At 38.9% G+C, this 11,603-nt stretch overlaps 1 protein-coding gene across 4 annotated transcripts in view; it reads left to right on the top strand.

Annotated features, from left to right (window-relative positions):
* phldb2b (pleckstrin homology-like domain, family B, member 2b) overlaps positions 1–10,555 on the top strand; it is a 35,170-nt gene extending 24,615 nt beyond the window's left edge. For 3 of the 4 annotated variants that reach the window (XM_054622862.1, XM_054622858.1, XM_054622860.1), the window contains 9 exons: positions 259–411; positions 1,293–1,436; positions 1,667–1,766; positions 3,156–3,306; positions 6,788–6,878; positions 7,093–7,239; positions 7,741–7,960; positions 8,183–8,268; positions 8,472–10,555. In XM_054622862.1, coding sequence (XP_054478837.1) covers positions 259–411; positions 1,293–1,436; positions 1,667–1,766; positions 3,156–3,306; positions 6,788–6,878; positions 7,093–7,239; positions 7,741–7,960; positions 8,183–8,268; positions 8,472–8,612 — 1,233 coding nt within the window. In that variant the 3' untranslated portion in view covers positions 8,613–10,555. The remainder of the gene's footprint in view (positions 1–258; positions 412–1,292; positions 1,437–1,666; positions 1,767–3,155; positions 3,307–6,787; positions 6,879–7,092; positions 7,240–7,740; positions 7,961–8,182; positions 8,269–8,471) is intronic. The other variant, XM_054622861.1, reaches the window with a different exon arrangement.
* The last annotated feature ends 1,048 nt before the right edge of the window (positions 10,556–11,603 follow it).

Genomic DNA, 11,603 nt, shown 5'->3' on the forward strand with positions numbered 1-11,603 from the left:
CCGAGGTAACCTTTTTATAATGCATATTGCCTTGTATAAACCACTGAATGAATGTTACCCTTAACTGTCAAAGAAACTTACTTCCAAGTGACAAGACTTGTTCCTATTTTGAGTTGAAATGACTAAAATTGCCACCAAATTCTGCATCATGTTAACAACTAATAAACTAATAAAAGTTTGTCATTAATATGGCTGATTCCCGTCATGCTATGCCTCACCCCTTCTTTCTCCCCCCTTTCTCCACATGACACTTTCCAGGGCTATGTCACAGTCAGTGAAATCAATGAGCTTTACTCACATCTTGGGGCGGACCCTAAACCCACCCTTGCGCGCACTCTGGCCAATGCCTCCCCTGAGTCCGAGGCAAACTCCTCCCCCGACGAGGACACTCCCAAACCACCGGAGGATGAGGTGTGTGTCGTGGTGTTAAGGGTAGTTAAGTAAACAGACGCTTACAAAGTGTGTGTGAGTGTGAGTGAAAGTGTTTTCCCCAATTCTTTTGCCCTATTTCAGTTTTCTGACAATATTTATTTTCTTCTTCTCGAAGCTCTACCCTTCATCCTCACCTGCCGACTGTCACTCCTCTTCCTCCTCTTCTTCCTCTTCCCATCTTTATCCCCGTCCCCTCCCCAAAACGCCCTCTGTGCATTGGCCAGAAAACATGGTGTCATATAGAGACCCCTCTCCCCTCCCTGACTCTCCCCCACCTCCCCTCCCTGTCAAAAAACACCACCACCGACACAGGCAGGTAATGCGTGTGTGTGTGTTAGAGTATCAGTAACTTTACATTTGTCTGTTTTTACCTGACAAACACAATGTGTCAAAACCAGAAGCACAGTGTACACAGTTGCTTTGATTGATTGCTGTAGATTATAGTAAATAATTGATAATTGTTCAAGTTCAAAATTTTGGTTATAGTGCTCAATTAATAAAGTTAATCTTCTTACACCATCCCATCTTATACTCGTATGAATAAATTAGAATGTATTTATATGGCTGAAATGAATAAATCTGGATTTAAGAATTGGAGTATGCATTGTTGTTTGCCACGGTGTGTTTTTTTATATTCTTAATAAAAAAGTGTAAGTACAACATTTCAAATCCCACACTTGGCAACTTTCTTTTCCTTGAAGCAGTGGGACAATGTTCTATGACCTAAAATTAAATTGATCCATTTTGTTCACTCATTTTAATTGGGTTGAACGACAATGACAAACAATGGATTGTCAATTAACTGTGTACATACCTTCCCCTCTCTTATGGTGTGTGTGTGTGTGTGTGTGTGTGTTCAGCATTTCCGTTTTCTGGAAGAGAAGAAGAGGTCTGAGAGAGAAGGGGGTTCCCATCTAAGTGACACCTTACCCAGGAAGAAAACCACACCCATCATGACCCCCCAGTTTATGTGTGCAACACTGGGACGCAGCTACCCAACCAAGGTACACATAAATATAGATGTTCATGTACGCATAAATGACATAAATTCAAACAAATTATTTGCTTGGTGTATCTGTTGCTTATTTTCACAAATTCACCATTTCGTTGTGTTGTGTATATTATAATTATAGTTAAGTATTGTGTCATTTAAAGATGCAAACCCGTATTTTTAAAATTACTGTTATTAACATTTTAGTAAAAAAGGATTGGTCTCTTTTTCTTTTTTTTTTAGGCCCATCATCCCTTGGTACAGAGCACAAGTTGTGGCAGCATTCTCCCAAGAATTTTCTCCTTATCCAACAAGGAAACTGAATCTCGCCGTCTGCAAAAAGGTATACAAACATATGCATACACACTTACTTAGAAAAACCATATATAAGGATAAAGAGAGTACTTGTAAGTGTACAGATACATTAGAATACATGTAACTTCTCTTACAAAGACTATCTGTTAGTTTCCTCTCATATTCGTGTCTCCTTCACTCGCACAAACAAACACTCATCTCCGGGTTGTCACATGAGAACACACCTAATATGGTAACATCCACCCTTGTTGTGTGTTATGTTTATGTGTGTGCGCATGTCGTTTTGTTTAGTTGGATCACAAAGTTTCTCATTTGTTTATGTGTCAGTGGAGATAGTGCAGGAATGTAAGTAGAGGAGGGCTGCTCCATCAAGTGGTTTCGAGTATTGTTTTGTGTGTGTGAGTGAGAAGAACAGAGGTACCGGTTTGAGTAAAATACTTTGATAGTTATTGCATTAGTTAGTCAAAGGGTTGTTACAAAACAAACTGTATAGAAGTAGATTTTCTTCTCAGTCAACTTCCTGCCACAAACGTCAACCAGCCATTTCCCATCATTAAGAAAATGTGCTGTTCATTTACCACAGAGTCTAATCCCTTTGCCCTCTGTTTGGATGTATGCTGACATGTTGTTTGGAACGCAGATTAAACTGCTGAAAGATAGAAGGATGGTCTGCTACCTCCATGACCCTGTGCCTTTTTTTCCATGTCAAGTTTGATGTTAATATGGTCTTTCTATTTTGAATGAAATAATAATTACTTCAGTGCATCAACCAATTTTGATCTTGTATTAGTTAGCTCTTCCATCGTCGCACTTTTATACGACAGATATGCAGGAAAAATAAATGTATTGTGAAATATTTTTAGAGTACTGCAGTTTTTCCCGAACACTGCTACGTGTCTATGTGGCCCCTGAGTCCCTTTGGTCCCTTGATCTGGCTCATCAGAGGGGTGGGTCTGCTGCATGGCGCAGATGGTATCAGGTTTTTTGTGTGTTTCTTCCTGTACCCAGAGGCTGAGTTAGTCTATCTTTTAAAGTATCTGCACAATCATTTTGGTCGTCATTCCTCCTTCTACTTCTGAGGACATCTTATTTTCTTTCCAGACATCTTTGGACTGCCTTAAGTACTTTTAGGACTCTGCTGTACTTCACTTTTGGACACATTTTATCAAGATTAGTTACACCAATAAGGTGTGGATTTATTTTTCACTGAACGTATAAGAGCATTTCACAGTGGAGGGGGATTGTGATCCAAAATTGAAGCCATCTGGGCAAACGGTTGTCCCAGATGGAGTGACAGAGACAGGTACAACAGAAGAGTGCACACGTGCATAAGAAGAACAAATAACGTTGGTCACTGTTAATGTTAATAACGTTGTTTATTTCTCTTTCTCTGTGTGTGTTATGTGTGTGTCTCCAGGTCAGCCTGGCTCACGAGCAGCTTCCCAGACCAACGTCTACCTCGATGCCTTTGGCTTCCGCGAAAACCAGGCCTTTGACACAATGAGTGTCGATAGCACGGATTCCATTGAAACCAGCATCTCTGCTTGCTCACCTGATAATGTCTCCAGGTAGGTGACTTCAGCTTGTGCGTATGAACAAACGTGTTTGTATGTCTGTGGCTATCAATAGATGGAACAGAAACTAAACAATGAAGCCTGTCAGGGTTTAGTAGCTTCACTAAGGTGTTTGTACTTGGATATTTCTATGTTAAGTGTGTGCCGATGAACATTGCTCACTGCTACTTTCTTTGCTCCTAAAATTATTTGAAAAATCTGACAGACAAAGATAGAAGTGAAAGTTGAAATATGACAAGAGACAAACGAACAATTTAAAATTTGACAACACAAAAATGTTCCCTTTGTGTTCATAATATGAAACATTGACTGTTGGAATGGGCTGGGGGGGGGCAACAAAGAGAGCAGAAAGGGAGTTAATGTAAAAATTGTGTGGAGCTGCTTTGCAAAGGTTTCCCGCCTTTCATGGTCCCTCCTTGGAGAATAAGATGTGTAGAACTAAGTGTGTTGTATGAGTTAAGGACGACTTTTGATTAGTGTTTTTTGGGTCAGGTTACGGAAGACGGAAAACATGAGGTGTGTGTGTGTGTGTGTGTTCACAGTCAACCCCCTCAGGTCCAGATGAACTGAGCAAACCAGTATGAGTGTGGTAGATTTAGGGGTCCACCCCCCGTCTGGACTAAAACCATGTGTGCTTGCTTTCCTTCTTGCCATTTTACAGTGGTTGCATCTGTCTTTTGTCTCCCCTCCTCTTGTTTCTCTGAATGGTATGGTCTTGTTTCTGTAGATAGAATTTGCACAGCCCCAAACCATTTGCAGATTGACCTCTCTGCAAGTTTTTCCTGGAACAGGCTGCCTCTGATATCCTCAGTGAGGTTCCAGTTGGATTGTGTTGTACAGGATTAGTTTGGATTGGAAGACGCATGTGTCGAAACCTGGATCAGTGCTGGACAAAAAAAGTAGTTTTATGAAGAACCGGAATCAGTGATGTGTTCCGTTTTCTGGAGATACAACTGTTGGAGCAAGAGAAATAAAATTATTCTCAAGTAATCCAAATACTTGAACAGATAGAACCGAGCTGGTCTATAATGACTATGAGTGTGATTACCTCTCATCGATTGAGGTAAGAAAATGGCAAGGGGATGGGAGGAGGAGAGGAAAGGATGGATGTTACAGGGAGGTTGGATTAATGTTTAAGTGAGTACAAGGAAACGGGATAAGTGCTGGAAGATTAGTTTGTTTCTAAATGCAATTAGTAACCTAAAATATGGCACGAAATGCATCACAGATACTGATTTTAAATGCATCACAGATACTGATTTTAAATGCATCACAGATACTGATTTAAATGCATCACAGATACTGATTTTATTAAGTCTACCCGTCATATTTTTCTTATCTTTTCTTACGTACATCTCTGCCTAGGTAGTTTTTGTAATGAAAGTGATTCATAATGAACACGCTATCTACCTGCAAAGTGTTTAACAATCAACAGACATAGGGAAATGTTCAAATCCAACATTCACTAGAATGTATATTGGTGGTATTCAGTTAAAATTATGGCAAAATCTAGTGCTGTGGTAATTTTATGTAAAACTGGCATCTGAAATATAAATGAGAGAGGGAAAGCATTTTCTTTTCCCCGCTTTCTCTTATTGTTTCTCATACCTTCCCTCCAAATCCTTTTTTTTTTCTCTTTTGGGTTACTTGGGGTACCCTACCTCTCTCTCTAACCCTCCCTTCCTTCCTGATTTGTTTAGACTGAATCTAATGTGTACCATTCATCTTAACAATGTTGTGACATCATCACAGATCAACACTGGGTATCCATTTTCATTCTGGCTCCGGATAAGAGAGAAAGTGTGTATGTGTGTTTGCATCAAGGTTAGAGAGGGAAAAATAATTTCTAACTTGACAAACCTATACACAAATCCCTTCCATGTGATGTCAGTCAAGGATGCATGTCATGTGTAGACCATCTGCAGTCTGAGAGATATGACTCTAAAGCGAAGACCGAGTCACAGCAGAGTCAAAACGTCTTCCAGAGACGAAGAGAGGGAAAAAAGAGATCCTTAGACTGCCTTGACATCCAAGCTTCCTTTCTTAATTGATTTCCTCTTTGATTCAGCTCACACAAACAGTGACTAATCAAGAGTATTCTCAGGGGAGTGTAGCCTTTTTTTCAGACTAATTGTAAATGTAACTCCTTGAAAACATGGAAAAGTCAGAAAGCAGTCAGAATAGAATAGAACATATGTGGGTCTTTGTGGTAATCACATACAGGTGCTCTTTGGATCCTTCAGTTGTATTGTGCTTAATCAATCTTGTGAACAGCTCATTGCGTGGGTGGAATATAGAATGCAAGTCTCTTTAAATACAAAAAAGTAATCCAAGGCAGAGTGTTGGTTTGTGTAAAAATAAAATGCCTTTATTCTACATGGATAAAATAATTTAAAATGACCAACACAGGGCTTTATCAGGGATGAACCGACACAGGTCTTCATCAGAGGTAAACACGTAATTTAAAATATTTTATAAAGCCATTTTAAATTGGCACAAACCCTACACTTTATCTTGGATTATTTTTATGAAGGAGATTTGCACTTCATATTTTTGAGTCCATATTCCAGTCATGCAATGAGCCGTTCACAAGATTATTTAAGAATAGAATACATATTTATTGTCAATCTGGGTGGAAATCTTTCTTTGGCTCAGCCCAACGTAAGAAACAACAAGATAATAAAAAGCAGCATCATAGACACGGGGAAAAACCCCATCTCTACCAGATGATGTTTCGTGTTGGCATTCAAAACAAAACTTGGGACAATAACAATAGCTTTGTAAATTCCCCCCAAATGTTTTAGTTTAATCTAACCACACTGCAGTTCCTCTGCAGCCCACTAGATGGAGCTCTTAGGCCCACCAGTCAGCCCCGGCCCAGTGATTGAGTATAGGTGCTCTATAGTGCCTCTGGGGGCTCAAACTGGCTTAAAGGAGAATGGTTTCTTCCTCATCCTATCTTTAAAAAGACTTCTGGGGTTAGCCAACTATTTTGCACGCTGCTGACAGACTCCTAAAAAGTTTATTCTTAGACTTACAGTTTGGTGGTCCTTACCAAGCAGGAAGGTGAAGTTTTGTACAATAGTTCTAAAATCTGGTGACTAACACCAAGGCATCCTAGTTTCCTAAGAAGATACATTTTCTGTGAGCGTCTCAATATGTTTCAACATGTTCGCCATCAAGTGAAACTGTCTCTGTGTTTAGATCTTGTTTTGTGCAGATAATTCTTCTCTTGTTTTTGCCACATTGGATTCAAACTGGCTAATGCGTTTTGAAGGGCCCTCGTGTGGACAAGATAGGAAGCTTGACCTTATGGTTCTGTTTTCTGCATATCAGCATCTATCATCTATCATCTAAAATATTTCTCATTGATCATAAATTCCTTTGGTAAAGGGTGAGAATAACACGGGGAAAAGAACACTTTTTTCCCCTGCTTTCTTTCCTGATGTTTGTTGTATGTGCTTGTTTGCTGCAGTGCCAGTACTTCAAATATGGCCAAACTAGAGGAGATGGAGCGTCTGCTGAGAGAAGCCCAGGCAGAGAAGAGCCGCCTAATTGAATACAAGGTCACTACGAGATAAAATCATCCTTTCACTGTTATACAGTTTGTTATTGGTAGAGACAGGCCATGTGTATATATAAGCATGCATGTTGTCACTTTATTTGGCTTTGTGATAAATACCCAAACTTAAAGACACAGTGGCAGTACTTTAACTAGAAAATTCTTCAGAAATGACATAATTGGCCTTTATACCATTTAACATTTCAATTATTCCTCAGGAGCAAGAGATGGAAGTGCGGAAGCAGGCACTGGATGAGGAGAGGAAAAGACGGGAGGACCTGGAGAAAAGACTACAGGAGGAGACCAGCAGACGCCAGAAACTCATCGACCGGGAGGTGAAACTGCGAGAAAAACAGAGGGCACAGGTAGGAAAGAGAAACTAGACCGGAGCGTTTAAGATGTGTTCATTTGAGAAAATATTTCTCAACATGTGATTTATTCTTTGGTACTGGATGTGTTTAATCACGTGTAGACCCACATCTGTAACTGTATGACCCTGATTGCAACCAGTGAAGCGTTATGAAAAAGGAAATGATTTAAAGCTTTCTCTAAACAGTACAAAATATTTTTAATGCTGTAATTTTATACAAAAGATCATTTTGATCTTGATGTCTCCTTTTATGGCTTCAGTCATGTCTGTGCTGACAGTTCTTAGCATAAGCCTCATCCATCATCTTTTTTTTTTTCTCTCGCCTGGACCATCGACTGTTGGCAGCAGAAGAAAGAATCTTATACTTTAATCCATCCAACACATGATATACACCTGCATGCCTTGTATAATTTATATAAACACAAAAGAAGCTATATATGGACTTGAACCAAATCCCTCTCCTTTTCAATGAACCCGTTCCCTCTTTTCTCTCCAGTCCAGGCCACTCACGCGGTACCTGCCGGTGCGTAAGGACGATTTTGACCTGCGGGCTCACATTGAGTCGGCGGGCCACAGCCCAGACACATGCTTCCACTTATCCATCTCTGAAAAGACCTGCCGTGGCTACTTGATCAAAATGGGAGGCAAAATCAAAACCTGGAAGAAGCGCTGGTTCGTCTTTGACCGCAACCGACGCACGCTCTCCTACTACTCAGGTACTGTAGGTCAGAAGTGTACACAAACACTACCACATAGAAGTGTGTACAGCGCAGCCAGATAGATATAGGTGCACACACACAGGTTATTTACAGATATATTTGAATGTATTTAATATTTTGTATTTCTTATATTGTACATGCATTTGAAATATTGACCAATAATGAATGAATAAAAGTGAACACGCTTCAGTACATTAACACACATTTTGGTTTCTGCAGACAAACATGAAGCCAAACTAAAAGGAGTCATCTACTTCCAAGCTATTGAAGAGGTGTATTACGACCACTTGAAGAATGCACATAAGGTATGTAAATATATAATGCTACAGAAGCAATGCGTGAAAATTACTTCTCTCCTGAAAAGTATTATTTATTATCTTTACTTGTAAAATTCTTGTCTCCATCTTCCTCTATCTGTCACCCACTTACCATTCATCATTCCCCATCTCCCCAATTCCGCTCCCTCATTATTCCTGACACTGTTCCTCGTTTCATCCTCTCCTTTTAGAGCCCAAATCCCTCCCTGACCTTCAGTGTAAAGACCCATGACAGAGTCTACTACATGGTCGCTCCCTCTCCTGAGGCCATGAGGATCTGGATGGATGTGATCGTCACAGGCGCTGAGGGTTACACCCAGTTCATGGTGTAGTGAAGGAGCGGGCTATGCCAATGGGCTAGGACTCTTAGTGGCTTTTAAGCCTACGTTTTCTATTCCTTTTTTTAACCTTGGACCTTTTTCAATTTTCAGATGGACGTTAATTTCATCATTTGTTGAAGAATAAACACAGTCTCTGTTGTGCAGAGACAACAGGCTTGAGTTACTCAAGATAATTTCGCTGTGCTTTATCCGCCTCATTTGCGGGATTAAAATTAATATGTTGAGCATTCATGTGAAATTGTAGCAGATACAAGATAATAATTTGAACAATTTCCTGCAGTCGCGTTCAATCCCAGAGATGTTATAAACTTCAGGAGATCTAAAATATGCTCTGGTGCACCAATGTGCCTTAGAGTTAGTTCAGGTGTACCTCAAGGTTCTGCCTAAGCGTGAAGGATATACATGTTAAAAATAAAAAATATATGAGATTTGTACAACACATTTCCTTCAGAGAACAGCACACTGTGACTCAGCAGCTCCTTTTTAGTTAGATGAAGCTTAAAATATATAAAATATTTTTAATGTGGATACACTATTGGAAAAAGTGATGCTGAGTCAGCCAGTTGGAGCTAGGACTACATAACAGGAGATGGGTTAGGAAACGCTAAGTGCCATACAAAGCCTAAACCATTTTAACATGTCATGGAAGAACTTGTGTTCTTTTGAGATGGGTTTAATCGATTTAAGACAATTTCATGTCTACAGAATAGATAATGCATGTTCATTTAGTAAAAGTAGTTAAGGAAATGTATTTAAATATTCAAGTTTTTTCATCTTGAGATCTTATTTCATGTATCCTTACTGTGGCATTCTCAGGTCTTCACTGTGTGCTTGGATGTGCATTTATGCATCACATGATCATGTGTGAATTTATACACATATATGCTAAGAAGTGCCTGTTTTTTGTGCATACTCTACATACGCTTATATTTACTGCGAGCTTCTAGTGTAGCTCCAAGGTGCTATTCTTACCTGGTGAATGACACTAATATTACAAGCCACCACCAGCATATTAAAATATTTCAATTGGAGTGTAATTATGCATTCAACATGGTGATTGTTAGTCATTTTTTAAATGGATTGTTGTGCCGGGTTTACAATATTTTCACCACAGGCTCAGAAAAGAAGCTCTATTAAACCATAGTTAGGATCAAGCTTGTTATTTTATATTGTAAAGCGTTGGGTAAATGAGCATGAGGAACAATTACTTTTATTAAGCCACAAAATTGTGATATTTGTACATTTTGTTTCTAAGTTGTAGTTGGTTGACAATAGTGAGGAAATGAACCATTATCAACTCAGAACATTCAATCATATTTTTGTGCAACAGTATTTTTTACATGCATATTATCTATATTTTTAAGAGATACAAGTATCTATATTCAACACCAACCTGTCTCTGGGGAGGAAAGTATATCTAAAGAATCTATGGTACACACACTTAAGAGTTAACCAAACTGATTGTTTATTGTGCTGCTTTGGTCCACTAGCTTTCATTACACTGCTTTTATTACCACTATTTCAATGTTTAAGTTAAATTGACTATTCCACATGGATTACTAAAGCTGCTTTTACATTTCACATCATACTCCATACTATGTCTGAATGATTCAGTCCACTGATTTGATGCATTTGTCATCTTGCCATTTCTTTTTGTCTATTGACCAAAGTACATGTTTATGTGGTATAATGTATATGTGGTTACTTTGCTTTGACTTCTCTTTGTTCAGTAGAATAAGATCAAAATGATTTATGTTTTTACAATACAAGCACATGGTTGTTTTCCACCAACTAGAGGAACTGTTACAGTGGAGGCTTCCATGAGCTGTTTTTTTTTTTTTTTTTTTTTTAATGACTATTTTTTATGTTGATCCTACTGTATTTATACCATTACCAATGCATGTTTCTTAATTTTGTATTTCCATATGAATAATAAAAACTATATATTTTACCTTTTTTATGAGTTTTAAGATGTTAGTTTCTGAGAGCACACTGCCCAGTGTGCCCCAAAATAAACTACAATGCCACTTTTGCAGGAATGAAACTATAGCTTTGACAACATCAGGTTGCCATCAGCAACAAAATGGTAATTGGCAATTGCAGGAATGACATGGGAGATTAAGAAAACATGCCAAAATGACTTGTTGAGCGCTGCTTGCTGCCACATACTTGAACCACAAACCTCCATGTGAGGTGCTTGTTGCATTTTACAGTTTACCCCAGACAATTTTTAAAAATATTTTTCCAATAACCTGTAGCGCTATTTATCAATCTAGATTGTTTTAGTGTGAGTTGGCATCTTTTGGAGAGATTACCTGTTAAAATGTCTACCGTGTTTCAAATATAAGCGCCAAAAAATACATTTGAGTATAAGTTCCACACCAATGTATCTTTCCAGGAATCATGACCAGGTTACACAAGAAAATATCATTGTATTATCCTTAATGTTAATGTTTATGTTTATCATCGATTTGCCAGGCTGAACACCCACGTGCACTCCTCTTTTATAACCTTTAGGTGACGCCTCCGGGCGTGATCAGTATTAACCAACAATCAATAGCTTACCAAGACAAAACTCCTGTCAAAGTAGAAGCATGATTACTGTAACTGGCCCTGTAGTTTAAGATTGGAAAAATTGGCCCGCACATTGTCCACATAAACCCCCGAGTTGATCCGGATGTCCTGGGAAAGTAAGTCATGTAAAAGGGCTCTCAGCATGTGAATGCTGCTTCAGATCCATAGGCATGACATTGTCCTGGAAATGGGTTTGAATGTAATAAAAATTTCTAGTGCCTGGTATAGTTCTTGCCTGACTGAAACGCAGCTTAAGAAATTCATTCTCAGAAAGCAGCCATTTGGAATTGTTCCACCTCAACGCTGAGGATATTGTCCTTAGCAAAGAGGCACAAATGATAAGGAGTCTGTATTTGATCCTGAAATGTGCTCATCACAGCTGCAAGACCTGACAAACCTCCACGTTAA

This window comes from Anoplopoma fimbria, chromosome 21, assembly GCF_027596085.1.
Source record: "Anoplopoma fimbria isolate UVic2021 breed Golden Eagle Sablefish chromosome 21, Afim_UVic_2022, whole genome shotgun sequence".
NCBI lineage: Eukaryota > Metazoa > Chordata > Actinopteri > Perciformes > Anoplopomatidae > Anoplopoma > Anoplopoma fimbria.